This window comes from Perca flavescens, chromosome 5, assembly GCF_004354835.1.
Source record: "Perca flavescens isolate YP-PL-M2 chromosome 5, PFLA_1.0, whole genome shotgun sequence".
NCBI lineage: Eukaryota > Metazoa > Chordata > Actinopteri > Perciformes > Percidae > Perca > Perca flavescens.
In genome coordinates this window covers 36436371-36461542 of record NC_041335.1, presented here as the reverse complement: position 1 = coordinate 36461542, position 25172 = coordinate 36436371, and the positions used below count along the sequence as shown (strand labels likewise).

Here is a 25172-nt window from a genome sequence, read left to right as displayed (position 1 = left end):
AATTTCCGCGTGCAGCCGTGGACCGACCTTTTAATTGTATGTTGCGTTCCTAAAGTGATTTTGTGCTTCTTAATATTTATTTGGAAATCGTATTGCAAATATTCATAGCCGAGTTTAGAGTGATAACAAAAAAAACACCGCAAACTAGCTCCGCCCTTCCGGACTGTCACGGTATGTCATATGAAAGATCTCGACCGTGGCTGAGAAGTAGCCAGTAGCTAAACTAGCTTCGTGCCCAGCTGAAAGTCAGCATCGTCGCCACTCCTCCCAATAGGAAGGGCGCATCCCGGATAGCTAGCTGGCTAGCTGTACTCGGCATAACGATGGCAGTTAACCTCAGCAAAAATGGCCCTGCATTAACGGCTGCATTTAAAGAAGTGGTAGATGAAAAATCCAATACCAACTGGTAAGAAGCCGCATTTTTAAAACCCCGTATTAGCCCTACGTAGGAGGCATTATGTTAGCCATCAGGCTAGCATTGAGCCAGTCAAGTAAGTTAACGGTAACCTAACGTTAGATAAATTTAACCTGGGACTTAATGTTAACCACAGCAGACCTTCTACTTATTAAACTTAGCGAGAATGTAGATAGCTTAAGTTAAAGTCAGCTTAATGGCAGTTTAGCTTTTTTTACATTTATTGTCTGACGTGTATTAACTGAATAGCTAGTGACATTGTTAATTAGCTAACGTTAGGTAACGTTAACTACACTGACCAACCAACAGGCTACGCACTTAAACATAAGCGACAATCTCTATGCTTTGCATGTTTTAAATCATCTTTCAGCATCTTTTTATAAGCCTGGTTGTCACGACATTGAATGAATAGGCGTATAGCTACATCATCATCCACTTCCTGGTAAGATATCAGAAGATAAAGATATGGGCAATAAATAAAACTCCCTTTAAACCACACTTTAATGTTTTCAAGAAAGACAAGGTGCTATATAGTAAGACAATTACTTTATCAAAAAACAAAGCAAGCCATTAAAACTATAAGCTTGTGCTCCCTATTTCACTTAATTTATTTTCTATTAGTTCTTGCTGACCCCTGGCATATTTTATGTTAGCCTACTTTTTTGTTTCATTTTTTTTTTATTTTTCCGATCTTTTGCTCTTATGTATATTTCCGTATACTTTAGTAATAAAAGTTATTTATAAAATAATACCTGTAATGTATACTGAGTTTGAATAAAATAATTTAAAAAAGCTACCTCACCCACTTCCTGATAAGATATCTAAAGTTGAAATATGGCCAATATGTGAAAGTAAAATCCGGGAACTTCCTCTTGCTGTTACCTAAAGTTACAGGACTGTGTGCTCGTGCCTTGAGGCTGAAACCTGTTGATGAAAGCTGCAGTGTTTAATGATGACCTGAATTAATTAATCTCAAGGAGTAATCGCCCAGGGAGCCCTGCCGGCCTCATACTTAGTCTGGAAATGGCTCTCTTGCAGGGTTCAAAATTAGCACCGTCTAGAAAAACATAGACTTTAATTGTCATTGTGACATAGAACCATACAACGAAATGTGCTTGTGCAGCCTCTAAAACAATACTCACATCCATACACACTCGCACAATAAATAAAATAAGAAAAATATGAAGGAAAAAAAAACTCATCCAATTTTGAGTCCCATTGCATAGAATCCCTGTCTAGAAAGTGCAACTGTGCTGGCTGGGGGTGTGGGTGGGGGCCTGATTGTTCAATTCTGTGATGGTCCTGGGGATAAAACTGTTGTGCAGCCTGGAGGTGCGTGCTGTAAAAGCTCGATACCACCTGCCAGATGGAAGCAGGGAGAAGAGATGGTTTGAGGGGTGTGTCTCATCCTGCCGAGTATTGTGCGCTCGGCAGAGGCAGCGGATCTTAAAGATGTCGTCCAAGGGAAGTAAATTGTTTTTTTTACTTTTTTTCTCTTGTGTAGATCTTATGATGTTAAATCGGGCTGTACGATTTGAGGAAAATATGCAATAACGATATTACTTGCGATAAATAAACAACTCATTTGGCAATGGCTTGAATGTAACGGGACGTTCGTTAAAGGTGCTCTAAGTGATGTGACGCGTCTTTTAGGCTACAAAATTTTTCGTCACGTACAGCAAACATCTCCTGACTATCTGCTAGCTGTCCCCTGAACACACTAGGGCTGCAACTAATCTGTTGATTATTTTTTCGATTAATCGTATAAAAAAACAACATTGATTTACATCAACTCTATACATACATACTTGTTGTTTTAGGTAATAGTTGTGTAAAGGTAAGTAACCCAAATAGCAGACAGACAGACACTTATTCATTAAATTATTACCATCATTGTAGTAAGTGCAAGTTAAGTTTGTTTATACACCACACACTAATATATTTGTCAACAATAACTGATATGGGACAAAGCACATAATATATACATGACAACAGATTGAAAAATAAATGGGCCAAAAAAGGCGAGTGAATAAAACCGTGTCTTTAGTCTTGCAAAGTATACCACCCCTGCTTTATTACGGTTATTACCGAGCTAACGCTAGCTTGTCATGCTAGTCAGCTGGATAACGAGTAAACAGCAGCACCAGAAGAGCTACTGGAGGGACGGTACGTTCCTCCCTTCAGACCGGAACAGAAGGAGGATAGTGTAGTGACTTTACCCTGCTGTTGAACTCCCTTCCTCCTCATCAAGGACTCCAACATGTTTACGTTTTAGGTGCTGACTCATCACCGTGGTGCGCCCGTGCCATGCCGTGTCGCTTTTGCTTATCTTGCAATTAACACGTTTTTGATTTATTTAGTGTGAAATGCTCCCACACCTTGGATGACTTGGGTCGTACTGATTTCTTTGCCTCCGCCGAGTGTTTCAGAACAACGTTACGGGTCTCTCCGGTCTCTCTCCGTATTTCCTCTACCGCCGCTTTGCTCTTTTTTTCTTTTCTTTTGCTCCGCTCTGCGCTGCTCCGCTCTGCGCTCAACTCAATTTTTTTTTTTTTATCTCCGCAACTAGGTGGCGTAATAGTTGCGCGACACAGCGAATCGATAATTTAATTCGTTGCCAACTTTTTTAGTAATCAAATTCTATCGATTCTTTGTTGCAGCCCTAGAACACACTGTAAAAAACATCTCCTCACTATCTGCTAGCTGCCTGTCCCCTGAACACACTGTAAAAAACATCTCCTCACTATCTGCTAGCTGCCTGTCCCCTGAACACACTGTAAAAAACATCTCCTCACTATCTGCTAGCTGCCTGTCCCCTGAACACACTGTAAAAAAAACGCAGTCTCTGTAGACAGCCCAGGCTCCACAAATGCCAACAAAAACAAACTGGCCAACCTGCACCACCAAACAGCACCTTTTTATATCAATAAGTTACGCCTTTATTTCCCATTTTTTTTGGGATCAATAAAAATCTATCTATCTAAAGCTTTGAATATGCAAGTGGCTGGTAGATTTACCTCACCAGCCGCAAGGCAAGCTTTATTTGTATAGCACATTTCAGCAACAGGGCAATTCAAAGTGCTTTACATAAAAACGATTAAAAACAGAAAATACAAGAATAAAATTTACAGTGCAGTATAAGAAATTAAACAGTAAAGAGCAGTTTAAAAACAGTTAAAAATATAACTTATTTAAAGAAAGGCAGCATGAAAAAACAATGGTTATCTATAAGGGGGGTTGAAATGAATCATTGCAGACGTGGCCGATTCTGCATCGATGCAGTGACAGACCATAATGGATTATTGCCTACTGACGTTACTTGTTTATTTTCCGTTCGCTGCTTTTCTTTTGTTTCTGCCTTTTGTCTGCTGTGTTCAGACTCCGCTACGTTCAGGAAGTGTCTTTTTTTAACAGCAGATACAATAAAAAGGGAAGTTCATATATATCTGACTGCAGGAATTTGTTGATAAACATTTTGTAGCAATATATAATAATATTGAGGAGGTGAGGCATCGGGATATCAAATCAATAGAATGTGCCTTCACCATCTCATACCCTTCTTCTGTAAAATGTGTCCTGTTGGAATAGGGGCTTAAGGGTGATGGTTGCTTAAAATTGGTAATCCGCAAAACTTTTTTCTGTTTGTCTGTGTGATGATGTGTTTTCGCTGGTATTTTAATATCCCATAATCCTGTTGTTTTTCCCACAGGGCCTTGTTCACCTATGAGGGAAACAGCAATGATATCCGCCTGGCAGAAAAGGGGGGTGAGTAACCGACTCGATATTGTTATGACGCTCTTATGATCTCGACACGATATAATATCAAATGTGTGCAGGGATTTCGTTGTCAGCATACAGCTGCAGTCCTGGAATGCCTGCACAAAGGCACTGCTTGCCTCTGCTTTCTCACCCCTGTCATTTGTAAGAGGGGGAAAAATGTCGTCCGTTACACAACCAACCACGGTAACCGTTTGACTTTCCCACAATGTTTATGCGCCAGACGGAGGACTGGAGGAGTTGGTTGAGGAATTGAACAGCGGAAAAGTGATGTACGCTTTCTGCCGGGTGCAGGATCCAAACTCTGGCCTGCCAAAATATGTCCTCATCAACTGGGTTTGTGCTGCACTTAACTATCGTACGTTTAGTTTGTCCCCTTTTTGAAGTGGGCCGTCTTTGAACTCGTCGAGTAATTCTTTGTGTTTCAGACTGGAGAGGGAGTGAAGGATGCCAGGAAAGGAATATGTGCCAATCACGTCCGCTCCATGGCCGATTTTCTTAAGGTAACACTGCAGTCATTTTTGAGTCTAGTTTAAATATGCATTTTCCGTTTCTATAACGGTGTGTTTATGTTTAGAGAGTAGGTTCGGGCTACACTACTACATTTTCACCTTTTAAGCAGCATTTTAAGTAGAGCTGGGCAATATATCAATATTATATCGATATCGTGATATGAGACTAGATCTCGTCTTAGATTTTAGATATCGTAATATGGTGTTGTCTTTTCCTGGTTTTAAAGGCTGCATTACAGTAAAGTGATGTCATTTTCTGAACTTACCAGACTGTTGTAACTGTTCTATTATTTGCCTTTACTCACTTAGTCATTATATCCACATTACTGATGATTATTTATCTAAAATCTCATTGTGTAAATATTTTGGGAAAGCACCAATAGTCAACACTACAATATTGTTGCGGTATCGATATCGAGGTATTTGGTCAAAAATATTGTGATATGTGATTTTCTCCATATCGCCCAGCTCTAATTTTAAGATAAAAACGATCTCCGTCCACACAAGAGTTTTAGCTCCAGTAGCAGAACTAATCTCTGTCCATATTAACACGTCTGACATCACATATCACATGACCGTTCACACACACCCACACTGGGCATGTGCATGTGCGTGCCGGTGTAAACGGGAAGCAGATTGTCTGACGTTACTCTGCGGTTGAACATCATGGATGTAGAAGTTAAAAATACAGAAACTACTTTGGAGAAAGAGCAACAACGGTGAAAAGTAAGAGCAGGGATTTATTATCTTGGAGCGATGACGAGGTGGAACTGTTACTGAAAGGTCTGTAAGCTACCTAACTGATAAGACTGACTGATGTGCGTCTTTGTTTCTAAATGTCTCCGTTTGTGTCTGTCCAGACTACAAAACAACCTCAGAGTTTTCTAACCAAAACGGGGTCAGCAGTGTTTCCAAATATCTACGCTTTATGGGCTTGGAAAGGCCGCAGTAGTGTGGACGGGAGGCGTAAACGTTGCAAAAGATATTCATTTTTAAACAAAATCGTAGTAGTTTGTGTGCTAAACGGCAAGTTAATGATGGGCCTAAAATTAAAATAAAACCCTAGAAAAACAAATATGAAGGTAAATATGGTGCAAATAGTGAGAGCTTGTAGAATACAACGTGAGAACTTGCAGAACAAAAAAATTGTTGTTAAAGAACTTGTATGTTAAATTTTGGACTTGTAAAATAAAAATTTGCACTTGTAAAAAATATTCACATGTGATCAGAATTTGAAGTCACAAAAAGAAAAAAACACAGAGCTTGTAAAAAAATCTGAAGTTGTAAATTGAAATTTGCACTTGTAGAAAAAATATTCACAAATGTGTAGATTGATATTTGCATGAACACAATGACAGCTGCAAACTTGTAATGCAACATTTACTCGTGTACTTTTTTTTTTTTTTTTTACTCTGGTTCATTTTCCATCACAACCACAATTCAGTGATTACAACCTCTCGAATCTGTCACTGTATGCGCTCTCTCGCATCACAAAGTGGCGAATCTGCGCCTCGACTTTTGCAACACTTGTTGCGATACATTTGGTGCAAAACTAATTTGTACCTGTGGAATTAGGCTGTGGAGCTCTGAGCCAACAGAACGGGGAAAGTAGGGTTTCTATCGCCAGATGAGGGACAACTCTGTCCGGCTTATTTAGCCGGACAGATGTGTGAATATTTTTTACAAGTGCAAATTTTAGTTTTACAAGTGCAAATTTTAATTTTACAAGTGCAAATTTTAACATACAAGTTCAAATTTTTTGTTTTGCAAGTTCTCACATTGTATTCTACAAGCTCTCACGTTTTGCACCATATTTACCTTCATAAAAAAATACTATACAGCTGCAGGCATTGTTGGAATAACAGCTGTATTGGGTGGTGCATTCATAGACTAAGATAATAACTGTCGGTGTTTGCCTACTTGTGCGAGTATTAAAATGAACTTTCATTCCACGTTGTTTCAGGGTGCCCACGTCACAATAAACGCCAGAGGAGACGAGGACGTGGAGCCCGAGGCCATTATGCAGAAGGTGGCCAAAGCATCGGGGGCGAACTACAGCTTCCACAAAGAAGCTCCCAGCCGCTTCCAGGACAGCGGTCCTCAGGGTCCCGTGGTATGCAGCGCATGCACTTCCTGCCTTGTGCCCTCCTGTTTGCTTATGTTTAATGCTAGAAAGATAAGCAACATGGCTAGATCTCAACTAGGCTCCTTAATCTCAAAACACACTTGAAATGTTTGTTTTTGTTACAGCCTTCTATTCACAGTGAGTCAGCTCTACCACTGAAAAACAAACACTCCAAAAGGAGAAGAATCTGAACATGCTGGCCTACTAGAAAGACTTTACAACAACAACAAAAAAAACATTGATTCATATCTAATAGTTGTTAGTCTATATCGACGACGTGTCATAAGCCGCTTTCCGACCAAGTAGTTACAGGAACATAGTTCTAGGAAAAGTCCACTTCTAAGCAGATCTACTCCCCAAAACAGTTTTTTCCATTTGCATTCATCCTGGCCAAGTGGCCGTAGGGACTATAGGAGGGGTAAGGGAGGGACACAAGCACGGCAACGGTCTTTATAGCGTTAAAATCTGAAAAAAAATGCACCAAAAAAAAGTATCAACTAAATCTAATGTATATAGCATATTTGTCATAATTTAAACAAGTCTCTCGAAGAGGTGTGGGTGTGGGGAGTATAACTCCGAAAAGAAAGTTAACCACAGGTTCCTGTTAATCTTATGTGTCGTGATATTTAAACAAACAAACCATCAATGGTGAAATAAAAGCCTCTTATTTACGAGAGAGGTCTGAGAGACCTCCGGTTTACAGCGGGGTCTCTGAGCCAGTCATGGCTCAGCGACGAGCGAGCGGCCGGGGCAGGCGCCTGCTGGCTGTTGGCTCATTTCATGGAGCTTCTCACCTCCGAAAACTTTGAAACAAATTGTCAATTTGGCATCATTTTTTGCAAGACTGCCGATATTCAAAATCTACACAGTTAATTTCTCACCTAAAACGTTGTCCGAAGTGAATTTAGTGATGAATATGGTGAAAACCGTTAAAATTGTCCCATTGTTGGTCTGTCTGTACCGGAAACCCGACCCTCGTTGATCTATAGGTCCCTATGCTGAAAAGGGAACCCCTAAAAGACTGCCCTGAAGTAGAAGCTGAAAGAGTTACAGGAACTGCGGCCAGAGGAACTTAATAATCCCCAAATTGGTCCAGTCAGAACACGAGAAAAAAAGGGTTCTAGGAACTGCAAAAATCCCTCTGGTCGGAAAGCAGCTATTTAGTGTAAATCCTGACAGCTAGCTAGACAATCTGTCCAATCTTAGTTTTGTGTTTCACGACTAAAACTACTTTTGAACGTAAACACGTTCCACTACAACAAGTTCCTTCCCGAGGCTATGTTGCAGAGGCACCGTGGCTCCGTCCGGCGCTTAGTGCCACCCAAGACGATTGTGATTGGTTTAAAGAAATGCCAATAAACCAGAGCACGTTTTTCTCCCATCCAGGAATGCTGTGTGGACTAGCCAGACCCTCCTCCGCAGCGCTGTGGAGGAAGGTCTGGCAAAGCGAGACTTAATAGTTGTTTACAACAACTAGCACACATACAGTGGGGGAAATAAGTATTTGACCCCTTGCTGATTTTGCAGGTTTGCCCACTTACAAAGAATGCAAAAATCTACAATTTTAATCATATGTACATTCTAACAGTGAAAGACAGGATCCCAAAGAAAATTCCAGAAAAATCACATCATATGAATTTATTAAAATTGATAACCATCTGATGAGGAAAAACAAGTATTTGACCCCCTGGACAAACAGCATGTTAATATTTTGTAGAAAAGCCATTATTGGCCAGCACAGATGTCAAACGGTTTTTATAGTTGGTGACAAGGTTTGTGCACATTTCGGCAGGGATGTTGGCCCACTCCTCCCTGCAGACAGCCTCCAAATCATTCAGGTTCCGAGGTTGTTGCCTGGCAACTCGAATTTTAAGCTCCCTCCAAAGATTTTCAATCGGATTCAGGTCTGGAGACTGGCTAGGCCACTCCAGAACCTTGATGTGCTTCTTCTTCAGCCACTCTTTTGTTGCTTTGGCGGTGTGTGCTTAGGGTCGTTGTCGTGCTGAAACACCCATCCTCGACCCATCTTCAGCTCTCTCACTGAGGGAAGGAGATGTCGGTCCAGAATTCCACGATACATGGCCCCGTCCATCCTCCCCTCAATACGATGGAGTTGTCCCGTCCCTTGGCTGAAAAGCACCCCAAAGCATGATGTTGCCACCACCATGCTTGACGGTGGGGATGGTGTTCTTTGGGTTGTACTCGGTGTTCTTTGCCCTCCAAACACGACGAGTTGAGTTGAGGCCAAAAACTTCTATTTTGGTCTCATCTGACCACATCACCTTCTTCCAGGCCTCTTCTGAGTCGTCCAGGTGGTGAATGGCGAACTTCATGCGGGCCTGTACATGTTTCTTCTTGAGCAGGGGGACCTTGCGTGCGCTGTAGGATTTCAATCCATGACGGGCGTGGTGTGTTACCAACCGTTTTTTTTGTAACTGTGGTCCCAGCTGCCTTCAGTTGATTCATCAGTTCCCCCTTGTGGTTTTGGGATGATTCCTCACCGTTCGCATGATCAGGGACACCCCACGAGGCAAGATCTTGTGTGGAGGCCCAGACCGAGGGAGGTTGGCGGTGGTGTGGTGCTTCTTCCATTTCCTGATAACTGCACCGACAGTTGATCTTTTCTCTTCAAGTTGCTTTCCGATTCTCTTGTAGCCCATCCCAGCCTTGTGCAGATCAACAATCTTGTCCCTGATGTCCGTAGAAAGCTCTTTGGTCTTGCCCATGGTGGTGATGTTGGATGCTGGTTGTTTGGGTGTTGACAGGTGTCTTTTATACAGGTAACGAGGTGAGGCAGGTGTATTTGATGTAGATAATTGGTTCGGATTGGGGCTGTGTCTTAAAGAAAGACTAACTGGCTTGTAGGAGCCAGAATACTTGCTGTTTGTCCAGGGGGTCAAATACTTGTTTTTCCTCATCAGATGGTTATCAATTTTAATAAATTCATATGATGTGATTTTCTGGAATTTTCTTTGGGATTCTGTCTTTCACTGTTAGAATGTACATATGATTAAAATTGTAGATTTTTGCATTCTTTGTAAGTGGGCAAACCTGCAAAATCAGCAAGGGGTCAAATACTTATTTCCCCCACTGTAAATCAGGCACATCATGTTAATAATTTAACCGAATATCTGTTGTGAGATCAATTTTAAAATTATATCCAGTTAAAGAATAGCGATGTTTAACCGTTAAACTGATCGATTTTTAATATTATCAGTTAAACGGTTAAAAACCATGTTATTAAAAACATTTTGGCATGATAAAAGAAAAATATGCTGTAATTCCGAGCTTTCCGGACAGCTGAACTGGGACTCTGTTTCCTGCTTGTCTTTTAACGGTTAATGATCAGTTAACAACTTCTAATTTAATTTTTAATTGGCATCCCTAATGAAAGAATGCATTAATCCCTTTTATTGTCATTGCATCTTCACATACAATTACATTTTTCTGTCTTATAAAAGAAAACCGTTTCCATTCCCTCTGCTCAAACACACACACACACATCCTCGAAAATGACTTAAGAATTCAAAGAGATGGATTAGGTTTAGGTATATTTTTGCTAACAAACACTTCTAGTAGTTGGGTCCCACTGTGTTTTTCTTTCTTTCTTTCTTATAATGTAAAATGTTCACACAATGATATTAAATAGTCTGTTCCTTCACCTAGGGCTCAGTCTACCAGAAGACCAACGCGATGTCCGAAATCAAAAAGACCAACAAAGACAACTTCTGGGCTCAGGCAGAGGTAGGCTGCTGAACTTTTTAAGTTCATTATGCGTGTTTTTGTACCGATACCGATTTTAACAGATTCCGATTTCATATTTTCTAACCACTTTACAGCACACGCAAATTTATTTTCTATCTTTTCTTTAATAGAACATTTTGCACTGACAATAGAACATGTTTTTGAACAGATAATGGATCACTATAAAATAGAACTATATAAATTACTCCTGGTGTGGGAAATTCACACACATCTAAAGTGCAATGTTAGAACCATTTCCCTCTTTTCACATCCAATATCGAACTAAACAAATGTGATTTTGGTTTTTGGTGTCGTCCCTCCACGCCCTACTTTCTCCTTGCAGGTGTTGCATATTGCAAACTTGTTATCTTCTGCACACACGCTGAAAAATTCCCAAACAGCTGACATGTTGCAGGTTAATTCAGCAGGTTGGAGAGAATGTGGGAGAATGGCGCCGACACGCGCTTCACACCGCGAGCGAGCGAAAAGAGACCATGCTGTGGCGTCAGTGTGTGCGTGCGTCCTTGAGAACTGTAACTCGTATAACTTATGTTGTCAGTTAATTGTAGTGTCAGACTGACCTGCCGGTCATAGCCGAGCACATGAAAACCGGACAATTTCGGTCACCGGCCGGTCTATCGATGCATCTCTAGTATGAATGCACTGCAATGTATAGATGCACAAGTTTTGGGTAGACTCCAGGAATGATGGGTCTTGTAGTATGCAGGGATGTCACGATACATGTGTTGTTTAAACACTCTAACCTCTCACCTAAAAAGTTCAAAAAAACATCAAAAAGAAAACTAGTTGTCTGTCATAAACTGATCTTGTATGTGTGACACGCCAATCCGTATGCCATTAGTTGCGTGTTATAAAGACGCATACTCGTTTTTTTGCGTGTTTATCAACGCCGTTTGGCCTCCATTGACTTACATTACCTTGCGATTGCGTGTCAATTGACGCCTTAGCGAGTAGTATGAAAGGGCAAAAAAACACAGGATTTTCACCCAGGAGAGAGGGGATCATGTCCCGTATGTTTCCTTTCCACGTTTGTTCTTTTCCTAAAGCCAACCCCGTTCTTCGTTTTCTAAACCCAACCGTAGCCTCGCGGCGTGTATGTGGCATGTATGTTTACTCTGTGACGTTGCAGACTGCCGTCCGCTGTATACAGCGTAGACATACACGCGGATAGCTCAAAATGCGTACAGATTACACGGTATTTGGCTTTAGGAAAGTGGCGTGTATGTTTACACAAAGTCATGATGTCATGTTGTCTGTCGTGAAAGCCGTTGATGTGTATATATACGGTAAAGCCGTGCACGGAGATGATGCGCTATTCTGTTTTCCTGCATCTGTGAGCTTTCTTCTTCTCCAGCATTTAGCGGCAGACTCGAACACTTGACAACATGTACTGTCCCCGTCAGGTCCGGAAAAATTGCATCCCCCGGTACCTACGGTACTGTAGAAAAACAAGTACCGTCACCTTTCCAGAATTTTGGTACAAAAGTACAGGTTCTCGTGACATCCCTACGATGTATAGATGCACAAGTTTTGGGTGGACTCCAGGAAGAATAGCTAATGGAGATCCCAGTAAATCAAAAAATCATGCCGACTTCACCTCTGAGACGGTGTCATGAGTAGCTTCATTATCGCTTAAAAATGCCTCCCATTTGAAATTTGTTATTTTTATGTAAGGTGTTTGTGACTCATTTGAAATTGCAAGAACTCCACAAAATATGGCACGAGTTTGCACTTTTTGAAACACTAGACACACATTTCCATTTCTCTTAAAAGCCTATATTAAAAACACAAGACAGGCAGTTTCTTATCCATCAGGAATGTAACCGTAGTCGCAAAAGCATTGTTGTAACTTTGTCCTTTGTCGGCAGTTTTGGCTCTTCAGCATACCTGTCACAGATACACCCAGAAAGTGGTGCTCATTGCCAAATCTAACGCTGACCTCGTCGGTCTGTTTGGCTTGTAGAAAGAAGAGGAGAAACGTCGGCAGGAGGAGCGGCACAAGGCAGACGAGGAGCGACAGAAGATGGAGAAAGAGAGGAAAGACAGAGAGGCCAAGGAGGCAATGCAGAGGGACAAAAGGGACAAGGAGAGGTCCACTCAAATCGACCAACAAAAGTAGGTAGACACTGAAGGAAATGCACACTGTTAAGGGCAGTTTGCAGTAGCACTAGGGTTGTTAGCATTTAGATTTTAAATCGCTTTTGATTTCCACTATCAAAAGCAGGATTGTCGATTCCCCCAGTATTTTCTTTCTCTCTCTTCCCCCCGCCTGTTTGTGCATGTCTGCTGAAAAGAACCAAAGACACCATGTAGCTTACCGGCAGGTAGCATGCAGCTAAAGACACAGGCTAACATTAGCTTACCGGTAGCCTGCAGCGGAGTCAGAGATGACGGAGAAACAACAAAACTGTAAAATCCTGCTGCTTCCCTGAAGTCACCGGTGTGGCAACATTTTGCCTTCCCCGTGAGTGAGTTATGGAAACAAACAAGGAAGGTAAAACATGTGGGCTTTGACGGGACTCCATGGTGCGTTCGATTGCACCTCGTTCATTTTGAGAAGCTCAAACTGTGGTTGTAAAGTCAGTGCATCCCCAATGGTAGGGGAAACACAGAAGTACCCTTTTGTCATCTAGTGGCTCTTATTCCCAATGTGAAAATTGAATGAAATCGTGGATTTGTGATCAACAATTTCTACTTGTTTTTGACAACAAACAAAACATACGATTGGCAACATAATCGTGGATTTGGAGAATCGTGACATGTGTAGCACCTTTTTTAAAAGGTTTATACTGCATTTCCTCTTCTTGTCTTCTAAACGGTCATTTGTTGAACAGGAAGTACCAGCAGCAGCAGGACGCTGAGAGTAAAGACCAGGAGAAACCACGTGTGGTGAGTGTGACATTACACTTTGAATTAAAGGGTTTGTGAAGTAAACTGAGAGTCAAGGAATCAGATGTCCCTACCACTTTTCTACAATTATGTTGATCGTTAAATAAGTTTTGGATAGTGCACACATTTTAGTCAGGAAGGTAGCTAATGTCAGCAGTTCCAACATTAATATCGACATTATCAGGAGGAGCAGGAGGAGAACCAGGCAGCCGAGAAGAAAGCAGTCAAGAGAGGTGAATCTGTGGAAAAGGTCAACGTGAGTTCCCCTTCCCGAAAGTGCTCTCCTCTGGCCAAACTTTCTTTTTTCATGCCTATCTCGAAAAATAAGCATTTTTGTCTTTCTAACCAAATGTACACCATTTTTAAGCTAAACGTAACACACCTGTCTTCCAGCCTTTACTGCACTGTCTCCTTTCTCCGTGATAATTAACAGAAATCAGACATCTGTCTGTTCTGTCGTTCTTCTCTCAGCAGCACTTCCCTCTGCATTATTAATCCGTGGCTATCTAATGTTTATTGTATGCGTTATTCATTTCCTTTGTTTCTAGGAGGCAGCTTCTCTCATCTCTCAGCGTGCCATGAACCCCAGAGAGATGTTCAAGCAGAGAGAGAGGGGAATAACTCCCAGTGACTCCGACGTCCCCTCTGCAGCCCCTGCCAGCCCCCACCCAGGTATTGGCCCTTTTTGAAATCGGTCCAGTATTAAGAAAGAAAACCAGCTGCAATGTAACGTTAATGAGTAATTGTGCACTTTTTAATCTTTCACTGACAGGCTCAGATTATTATTCTGTGTCTGACAACAATATGGAAAGGATCACTACAGAGAGAGACATTTTTGTTAAAGAGTAAGATCCTTTTAGTTTAACATGAAACAGCCCCAAAATCATCACCAAACTCCACCAGACTCCATTTAACTAAACAGTACTTTTATCAACATAAAACACACTTCATTCAAAGTCGACAGAATCAAAATAAAACTACCAAAAGCCGTCTTGATTCAACTTTCCACTGTTCCAACAATCACCACTCTGGTTTGGTTGAAATAAACCCTTAATTCACCCATTTACATGTGGAGATATGCTGGCTCTATACACGCTAAAAGTCCTGATTATTTACATGGAGTCTGGTGGAGATATGCTGGCTCTATACACGCTAAAAGTCCTGATTATTTACATGGAGTCTGATGGAGATATGCTGGCTCTATACACGCTAAAAGTCCTGATTATTTACATGGAGTCTGGTGGTTTTGGTGATGGTGATTTCGGGGTGGTTTCTGGTTAAACTAAAAAGGATCTTACTCTTACTCTTTAACTAAAAGGTCTATCTCTGTAGGGATCCTTTCCATAATGTTGTCAGACATTTAGAATAATAATCTGAGCCTGTCGGCTGCAAAAACTGCATTTTAGTGGACGGAAATTGACGGTGCACAAATGCCCGTAGTGGTTACATTTCAGCTTGTATCGCAGGTGCCAACTGCAGAGGTCTTGCTCAAATTGTTGTTCCCATTAGTCACTTAGACACAAACATGGGAGGTTGAAAAATAAGTTACCCTTTAAATGTCACAACCCCTCCGGCATTACTGCAAAGCTCTTTTAGCTTCTCTCTCAGCTTTGTACAAGCTGGTGTTCTTTTCTAAAGGAGATTGCCTCCCAACGCTATATTTTTCAGCGCTTTAACCTTCCATCAGACTGCCTTGTTGTCTCCTAGTCATACTGTACGTAACACTGTGTCTCCATCATGGTCTTTTCTTCTTCTGCTCAACTGGTCTGCACTTTGTCCCTTTCTACATTTGTGTTTCGGGGGTTCCATGTGTGTCTCTGCTCAGGCCGTCTGCAAAGCGTCTTTCTGTCTAAGCCAGTGTACGAAAGTGAGCGAGCCAGCTCCCCTCAGCGCCAAGCTTCTCCTGTGCCAGCAGGCTCTGCCTCTCCTGTCCGTGCCACAGGTGTGAGCTCAAACACACACACACACACACACACACACACACACACACACACACACACACACACACAGGAATGCATACACACACACAGGAATGCATACACACATGTTGGGTGACGGTCTCATACTTAACTAAAAGCTCCATGCTTCATTTCTCATTGTTGTTTCTGTGTGCGATCATCTTCATCTTCCTTATAAACCCATATTTCATCATGAGCCATTCTTCCATTCAATGTCCTTTTCTGTTTCCTAAGAAACTTCCAGATTATTGTTTTGTTATTCCTCAAGTGAGCCGTGCCAACATTCCCCTTATGTCTGCGGTTGGTGGTTTCCAGCCTGTGTGGACTTGTGAATGAGTTCCCCTGTGTACATGCGTGTCTGTGCTTGTGTTTTGGGTGATAAGAGCCTGATGTGGATGATGGACAGTCCCGCTGTGAGTATGATGAGCAGGAGGCCACCCCCCAGGAGCAGTGTGAAGGTGGGGCCCATTTTCACTCAACACCAGCCTCGGGCGACATCTACACTGCTAAGTTTTTGTTTTAAAACGAATATCTTTTGCTACATTTACGCATGGCGTCCGCACTACTGCGGCGTTTCCGAGCCCCTAAAACTGAGACATTTGGAAGCACTGCTGCCCCAGTTTTGGTTCTAAAACTCCGGGGTTGCTCTGTATTCTGGACGGACACAAACGGAGACATTTGGAAACGACGACGCACATCAGTCAGTCTTATCGGTTAGGTAGCTTACAGACCTTTCAGTAACAGTTCCACCTCGTCATCGCTCCAAGATAATAAATCCTTGCTCTTACTTTTCACCGTTGTTGTTCTATCTCCTAAAGTATTTTCAGTTTTTTCAACTTCTACATCCATAATCTTCAACCACAGAGTAATGTCAGACAATCTGCTTCCTGTTTACACCATAACGCACATGCTTAGTGTGTGTGAACGGTCATGCGATATGTGATGTCAGACGTGTTAATGGACCTTTTTCACAGCAGACATTTTGACTTGTCGTAGTAGGAAATGTACAGCTGACATTGATAACCTAAACGATGGCTCAATTCCATAAAGTGTCCCAGTAAAGCCTGGTTCAGACGGCAGGATAATTAGGCCGATTTCAACCCCGATTCACCCCTCCCGACAATCCTAAAGATGCTCCAATTATCGTAAAATAATCTGATCAGATATTCCTGCCGTGTGTGGTGTGTTAAGACTGCTCTCGTCTGCTCGGAAGGACGTCGGGACCCCTCCGATCTCAAATCAGGGATATCCAACATGTTGGATTTTTTTGGCCCGATTTCTCCTCGTGTGTGGTGTCCCCCCGGGGACAAACGAGCACGCAGGCTGTGTGAAATAAATAAAGTCGATGGGCATAACTACATCCACAACTGCAGTCCACCAGAGTACATGGAAACGAATATATGAACATTTATTTCAACGGTAATTAATCTGTGTAATACGTAACGACATTTCTATGAGAAAAAACAAATCACCTCCATATCATGATGTAGCAAGTATAGTCCATGCTTGCGTTGTCTTCTTTGACCATCGCCTTTTCTTTTGAGAACGTTTTTTTTCCGGTTAAAAACAAACTACAAACTATCGCCACTGCATCCTCTTCGTCCGCAATGATGGTTTACTCCGAAGTCACGTTTGATCTCAAGGGATTTTGCGAGATTTCCCGTCTGACCTGGGAATGCTCGGGAGTCAAATCGGTTCGTGTGTGATGTGTTGATTTTGCCGTGTGCTGCACACCACACACTGTACCACCAAAACTGTTAGACTCGTGATTTTTCATCACCGTGTGTGGAGTCTCTCAGGATTGGAAAATCGGCCGACAATTTTAAAATCGTCCCGTGTGAAGCAGGCTTAAGCTATTTCAGTGAGTCAACATGCCCAATACCAGGGCCTCTCCTAAGTGGAATGCAGCCATCATTAGTGGTTTTGAATACTTTTCCTACTATGACATGTCTACATGTCTGCTGTGGAAGAGGTCTATAGGGACAGAGATTAGTTCTGCTACTGGAGCTGAAACTCTTGTGTGGACTGAGATCAGTTTTGTCTCAAAACGCTGCTTAAAAAGTGAAAACAAAGTAGTGTAGATGGTAGCCTCAGTGTTAAGCGTCAGCTTTCCAACCCTCCCATCTGCTTCTTTTAAAAAAAAGTTTTTTGTCATAAGCACATATTATTCCCTCCAGCCACACAGCTGCTGTTGCTGCCACCTGCTGGCAGGTAGAAAGCCTTGCTCTCTCTCTGATGGTAATCTCTCTTTTCAGAGGAGGCACCGGCTGCCAACTCCTACGTCCAGGAGACTGCTTATGAAAAGCCCGCTCAGGTGATTGTTTGTTTATTTACCTTTTGCAGGAAATGTTTTGACTGTTTTCTTTCGTCATGTAAATAATTCCCTGACCACAACTTGTCTTTATTCCAGCCCCCCGTGGAGGAGAACAACTTGTACGAGGTGACAGCCGACGAGACACCAGACAGAGGCACCTGTGCCAGAGCCTTGTATGACTACCAGGCTGGTGAGTTTTCTATCACTACACAACTACACCGTAACAGTTAAGTAGGCTAAGTAAATGTCACTAATATTAAAGAGCAACCCTGTTTTAGCTTGGACGTGCCCCCTTCACATATAAAAAGCACACTCACGCTCTACCACTGCAGGTTTTTCACAGAGTTTTGGGAGGTCAAGAGGACAGAACAGCTTTTAGGCAAATAATGTCTGTTACAATAACCTTTTAGCTTGTGTCAGATCCCAGTTAACTCTCTGTGTAAAGGGTCCCATCCCAAGACGAAGGGTTATTTAAGCTGATGGCGAGGAGACAGGCCTAGCTTCTAACTGCCTACTTCTCAAGTGTTTACTGGCTCAGGTGTGATCCCCAAGGGCCTGTTTTTAATTTTTAACAGCTAGAGTAAAAAATAAATAAAAATAAAACTAGAAAAGTTCTCTCAGTACAGAGCAAATCTCCGCCAGGTGTGTCTGTCTCTCTCCTCCCAAACAAAGAGTTAAATCTCACTTACCGTATTTTTCGGACTATAAGTCGCTCCGGAGTATAAGTCGCATCAGTCAAAAAATGCGTCATGAAGAGAAAAAAAACATATATAAGTCGCACCGGACTATAAGTCGCATTTATTTAGATTATAAATACAAGAGTTATTCAACTACACAATAGCACACAGAACAATACGCTGAATACGGTAGGTGTCCGGTATGTTAACGTAACACATTAACAGTTACTGAACTATACAATAGCACACAGAACAACTAGCTACCAGGGCGTGGAGCACGGAGGTATTAAAAGGTGCGGAGACGTAGCTGCACCGTGAACGAGCCCCTCCAGACTCGTTCCTCCAGCTCTGGCCGTCTTGCTTTCAGCCCACGATTAGCCGATTAGTTTTCTTTGTTTTCTTCATCGCAGTAAGAGTCACCTTTTCGCCAGTCTCCCTCATAAGTTTCTCCCTCATTTCAAACTCTCTTTCTGCTGCTCGATTACCGTTTTCGGCTGCATATTTCACTACTTGCAGTTTGTTATCTCTTTTCTTTCTCAGTTGTCTTTAGGAGCAGCGTTCTAGTTGTCACAAGCCTAGAGCGCCCTCTCGTGGCTGTAGACGGTAATGTTTTCATGTAAAAACATGTTAAATTATATATATTTTGATATATAAGTCGCACCTGACTATAAGTCGCAGGACCAGCCAAAGTAGGAAAAAAAGTGCGACTTATAGTCCGGAAAATACGGTAATAGTCCCTCCTGGCTCCCATACAGTCAAGATAGTGGCAAAGATAACACAAATAAAGATTTATTCATCTCGTATCGTGCCTAACTTTAGTGCATTATAATATATCAGGTATGGAATTAATCTGCAGAAGTTCCGGTTCAAGAACGAGAGCAAACTTTACTACAGATGTCTGTTTTTTTTAAGCCGCGACAAAGGCCAAAATGTGGCCAGCCACAGACGAGGTCAGGCTTGTTTTTATTGCCGTAAATGTCTTTTGCTCCCAAAGCAGTTGTTGATAACTTGCGGGCCCAACCGGCCGGTGAAGAGCAGTCCGCAGTCGGGGACGGTAAAAAAAAAAAAAAAAAAGCCTCAACGGATGTACATTGCTGTGTTTAAAGCCTGACATTGTGCGTCAGATGTTCCTCCCCTCTCGTTATCTCTGCTCTCGGGGCTCAGTGCCACCAAATCGCTGCAACCACGACAGCTCCTTACACAACGGTCATAAAACAGGAGGCTAATGGGTGCTGTAGTATCTGAGAGAGACACACTCACACACGACCGAACGCCTGGCGGAGATGACTGGAGTGTAATCAAGTGACTGCACGTATATTATGTTAACTCCAGTAAGGTATATGTAAGGTTAGGGTTGGTTGTTTTGTTTGCAGAGTAGGAATTATAGGCTAATGAACTTTTGTTTTAAAATAGGCATTGAGTTGGGTGCCTGGGTAACTCACCTGGTAGAGCGTGCGCCCCATGTACAGAGGCTCACTCTTTGCAGCAGCGGCCGCGGGTTCGGTTTCAACCTACGGCCCTTTGTCGCATGTCGTTCCTCCCCCCTATTAACCTTTTTATTTTAGCAGGAAATAATCCCATTGAGATTCAGAATCTCTTTCTCAAGGAAGTCCTGGCCAAGACAGCAGTATAGTAGTTCCATATTAAAATATACAGTGAAAAACAGACAACAGTTGGCAATTTAACATCATCTCAACATAATCACCAGCAGCGCTCAGTAACAGCACATGTGCTTTTAGTACTCAAATAGTCCTTTTATCCTAACTTTAAACTGTCTCATTGTTGGTAGGTTAGTCTAATTCATGATGATTCTGCAATTTATAAGCAACAACAAAAGCAAAGGCACTTTCACCGAAGACAGTTCACGTTCGGGGAATGTCATACATGATTTGCCCATATGATTGAAGATTAGATTTACAGGTAGTGACTTTAGGAGTCAGGAGGGAACATAAGTAAGGAGGCAGTTTACCCAGTATGGCCTTTTAAAGAGAAAAATATACCAATGCTCCAACCTGCGATTGTGCAAAGAAGGCCAACCAACGCTCTCATACAGGCTACAGTGTAGAGCTGGGCGATATATCGATATCATGATATGAAACTAGATATCGTCTTAGATTTTGAATATTGTGATATGACATAAGTGTTCTCTTTTCCTGGTTTTAAAGGCTGCATTACAGTAAAGTGATGTAATTTCATGAACTTACCAGACTGTTCTAGCTGTTCTATTATTTGCCTTTATCCACTTAGTCATTATATCCACATTACTGATGATTATTTATCTAAAATCTCATTGTGTAAATGTTTTGTGAAAGCACCGATAGTCAACACTACAATATTGTTGCAGTATCGATATCGAGGTATTTGGTCAAAAATATTGTGATATTTGATTTTGTACATATCGCCCGGCCCTACTACAGCAATGAGTACAAAAACCAGAATTAGTTACAATTCTTAGTGCTGCATGGTGTAGTGAGTCCAGCATTTTCGGAGAAGATTGATTTGCATGCATGTATAAAATATCTGCCATATAAAGGCCTAAAATGCCATGGGGGGGAAAAAAAGAGGCATTGAGTTGTTGAGTAACTTTGCTGCCGTTCATGAGACACTGCTCTTCTCCTTCAGCTGATGACACGGAGATCTCGTTCGACCCCGACGATATGATCACCGGGATCGAGATGATAGACGAGGGCTGGTGGCGGGGCTTCAGCCCAGACGGCCATTTTGGAATGTTCCCAGCCAATTACGTCGAGCTTATCTAGCCCACCTCCCCCTCACCCCCTTTCTCCCTTTCCCAAAGTCAATCCTCGTACACAAGTGAGCCGATCGGGCTGAAACGGAGCAAACGATCCTCCGCAGCATGGACCAATCAACGGATGGTAATTGTGGGCCAGACGCTTTCAAAATCTCTCCTCTATTCAAAAAAGGCAATTCCAATTAAATTGTTGATGTTGTGAGCAACTGATGGTATAATTTAGTCGGACCAATACTCCCTCCCCTCTCCCCCCAGATATCCATCTCTTTTCCTATAAATGTGATGCAGTACAATATTGGCCTTTTTGTTAAGTCTTAAATTCCGTTTTGTTGTGAGCATTAAATAGCACTTCTAGTCCACATTCCTTACAAAGTGACTTCACTTCTGTTTCAGGTATGATTTTGTTGTCACTTGTAGCAAACGCTCCTGTACATTTCAGGAGAGAGAATTAAAAGAAAAAAAAAATCAAAGATAGTGGTACCAGCTACAGTATAATCCTTTGCCTTGTTTTTGCCTTTTCTTTACCGGCAGACTGAATTTTTTCTTTCCTTTTTTATGTGATTGATTTTGTGTGAATTTCAAACCATGTTTTTTAGTTCTGATCTCAATGTGGTTGAAGTGAATATTAAAAAAAAAAAAAAAGTTTGCTGTGCTCTGGGTGGATTTAGTCGACCCGTTCTCTCTCCCAGCGGGTCAGAAACCGATGCTTGGTCTGCGGCCTTTGGCGTTAGTTACTGGCGCAAAACGTCTCCTTTTTAGCGGCCAGACGCAGTGGGCTTTCTAATGTAATCCCCTCCGCTGCAGTATTTGACGCTCTGCGTATCCCTTTGGCATCAATTTTCTATGCGCTCGGTCGGGACTCTTGGCGTCACTCTTTTTACGCTCTTGATCTGTACCCTTGGTGTCTCCTAATGGAAGTCCTGTGTTCGGGCCACTGGTAAAGTAAAAATAAATCGTTATTTTATACCACTAACAAGGCTCAAAATAGCCCCACACTTCCACGGTAGCATAATGAGGGTCCCTACATGTAAACCCAAGCATTGAGAACTTTGTAAGTGTACAGACGACGAGCGCTGTGCAACCTGAGCTGAACTGAATGCATGTTGCACAGCGTTTATCGTTCGACTGGTCGTGACTGTTTTCCCAAGATGGGAGTGAACGGTACTGTCTTTCTAAACTGTCTTTTTAATAAACTGTCTGTACACTTACAAAGTTCTCAATGCTTCGGTTTACAGTACAGGCCAAAAGTTTGGACACACCTTCTCATTCAATGTGTTGCCTTTATTTTCATGACTATTTACATTGTAGATTCTCACTGAAGGCATCAAAACTATGAATGAACACATATGGAATTATGTACTTAACAAAAAAGTGTGAAATAACTGAAAACATGTCTAATATTTTAGATTCTTCAAAGTAGCCACCCTTTGCTTTTTTATTAATATGGGAAAAAATTTCACTAATTAACCCTGACAAGGCACACCTGTGAAGGTAAAACCATTTCAGGTGACTACCTCATGAAGCTCATTGAGAGAACACCAAGGGTTTGCAGAGTTATCAAAAAAAGCAAAGGGTGGCTACTTTGAAGAATCTAAAATATAAGACATGTTTTCAGTTATTTCACACTTTTTTGTTAAGTACATAATTCCATATGTGTTCATTCATAGTTTTGATGCCTTCAGTGAGAATCTACAATGTAAATAGTCATGAAAATAAAGATTCTCATTGAATGAGAAGGTGTGTCCAAACTTTTGGCCTGTACTGTACATGTAGGGACCCTCATAATGCTACCGTGGAAGTGCGGTGATATTTCTTTTTACTTTACCCTCTGTCCCGACGACTAGTGTTATAAGCTAATTAGCGGTTTGCGCTAAAACTAGTCACATTAGATTAGCATGAAAACACATCCCAGAGAACGGTCAACTCAGTACACGTGTTATTTTAACCCCTAGGTTCATTTTGCGCCGGATTTGTCCTTTAAGCCGCCTACACATGCTCCGTGGTAAAACTGCGAGTTAGGCAGCAGAGCAGCTATACGTTTCTGGAGTTAGTTGCGCATGGAAAGGTCAGCGAGATCAAAGTTGGAAATAATTTGGAGCGAAGCTTGGCCTAGTTGGGCGGCACGGCTCTCCCTTTTTTTTTAAGGATAACGATGGAACAGCCAGCGCGGTTTTAATGCGGCTCATGTGCAGGCAGCTTTAGTTAGGGTGAGGGAAAAGATCGCGGTGGGGTTTTTAAATAGTTGGGACACAAACCCCCGGGCTCTTGAATCAAAGTCCTGCGTTTGACCATCCTCACCACTATTCTCTTAAAGACATCGACGCACACACACCAACGCACAAGTATAAACTTCACTCCACTTATGTAGGCTACGGAGAAAACGGTGCGTGGAGCCTCCGTAGAACCGTGGAGCAGCCTTAACCCTCATGTTGACTTCGGGTCACATTGACCCGTTTTTTTATTTTTTTATTTTTGTTTCATATCAGGAAAAAATGGGACGTAGAAATAAGCGCTGAAAATGTGTAGAAGAAAAGTGTAACCATTTAAAACGTTGGAAAAAGCTAAAACAAACACAAGTTGACGGGAAAACAACACAAGGATTACAGGTTGCCTCGTGCGTCGGTATCTGACGCCGAGAGCTGCTGCCTCACCCCACGCTCACGTTAGCTACAAAAGAGAGCGACATGCACTTGTTTGTGTGCGCTCCTGTGCGCGCCTAGCCTACCATTTTCTGGTGCTACTTTCAAGCACGTCTTAAAACTTACTTCAGAGGTATTGTTAAGTCACAAAAACCATGTTTTTGGATTTAAAAGTATTTATTTCTCGATTAAAAGTAACAAAACATATGAGATGAAATGCCAAACTTATCCGATATATACAGAAATAATGATGTCCTGAAGCGTTTTCCGCCATCTTGAATTATTTTCTTCGACTCGATCCACTGACATACGTCACGCTATCTTTACTCCAATTGGCTGTGGCTTTGTCGCATCGCTCAGCATTTGCATAAAACAGACTTCTTGTCTATTTTGGCACCGCCTTGCTCGTGGCAGCGGCGAGCTCGTCACTTGTCGCTGGTAAACGGCCACTCCGGGTTGAAAATGAACGGCAGTCTGCCGCTTTGTCTCGGTCTCTTGTAGCTAATGTGACTGAGGGGTCAAACATAAAGCGGTGCACGCATTGTTACAAAAATCTTGGAGGTGCGTGGCTCTACACTCGGAGCTTCCGCGCACAGACGGCAAGGCCGCGCTTTGCGTCCGTACGTTGACGTGGTGGGAGAGAGACAGAGAGAGAGAGAGAACGGGTTGATTTTTTAGCGGGAAACGAAGACAACGGTTCTCTTCCCTTTAACTGTGAGTGTAAAATGGTCGCTTTCATTTCAAGTCCTTAACTTTTCAGGGACATTCTGCAGAGAATAAAACATAAGTCAGCATTATTTTATTGTTTGGATCTCGCTGGTCTGAGGTTGCATTTGTGTGCATAACTGATCTCTAATAATAAGTAATATTTGCTGTTATGGTGCCATAGTAACGGGAAGCGAATGCCGTGACATTTTAATTGAGTTAGAAAGTTCACTGTTTATATCATGGAACAAAAATGGTTGCTCTTTTGAGCTTTGAGGTCAGTCAATAAACGAAAATGAAACAAAGTGATATTGAATAGAAAAGGGGCATCCTGTATCCTTTTGCATTATTCATGTTTGTTATTTCCAGAGTCTATTGTAATGCACAGCATTCTTCATAATAAAATATAAATAAATGAACAAAGACGTATCGTGATACCGTAGGCTGCAAACATTTTTAGAAGAGCTTGAAATAACATAGAACACCTTAAGGGATTTTCAGAGGTCTAACAGGAACTCAGACGTATACACAGACTCAGAATATGTGCTCTACAATCGGTTTCCTGGAATGAGGCAACAGCTGGGGAATTCACCGCTAAAGCATAGGTTTCATTTTCACACGAAACATCTGATTTTACTTCTCCC

The 25172-nt window shown here is 42.0% G+C and overlaps 1 protein-coding gene across 3 annotated transcripts; it reads left to right on the top strand.

Annotated features, from left to right (window-relative positions):
• Positions 1–188: 188 nt before the first annotated feature.
• Positions 189–22157, top strand: dbnlb (drebrin-like b). Of its 3 annotated transcripts, XM_028578933.1 has the most exons (15): positions 189–406; positions 4125–4180; positions 4416–4528; positions 4621–4695; positions 6668–6817; positions 10496–10573; positions 12558–12709; positions 13429–13483; positions 13668–13739; positions 14032–14155; positions 15309–15425; positions 15825–15899; positions 17697–17755; positions 17852–17945; positions 21055–22157. In XM_028578933.1, exons 1-15 carry the CDS (start codon positions 324–326, stop codon positions 21189–21191), a joined length of 1440 nt encoding a protein of 479 aa, XP_028434734.1. In that variant the 5' UTR covers positions 189–323; the 3' UTR covers positions 21192–22157. The 3 variants fall into 3 exon arrangements, with proteins under 3 accessions (XP_028434734.1, XP_028434735.1, XP_028434736.1); XM_028578934.1 differs by lacking the exon at positions 15309–15425; XM_028578935.1 differs by lacking the exons at positions 15309–15425; positions 15825–15899.
• Positions 22158–25172: the final 3015 nt, after the last annotated feature.

Excerpts from the sequence above, each read along its gene's own strand:
- dbnlb (XM_028578933.1), top strand. The coding sequence starts at position 324 with ATGGCAGTTAACCTCAGCAAAAATGGCCCTGCATTAACGGCTGCATTT. Across the intron at positions 407-4,124 it reads GAAAAATCCAATACCAACTG|GGCCTTGTTCACCTATGAGG; the intron begins GTAAGAAGCCGC and ends TTTTTCCCACAG. Across the intron at positions 15,426-15,824 it reads CTCTCCTGTCCGTGCCACAG|AGCCTGATGTGGATGATGGA; the intron begins GTGTGAGCTCAA and ends TTGGGTGATAAG.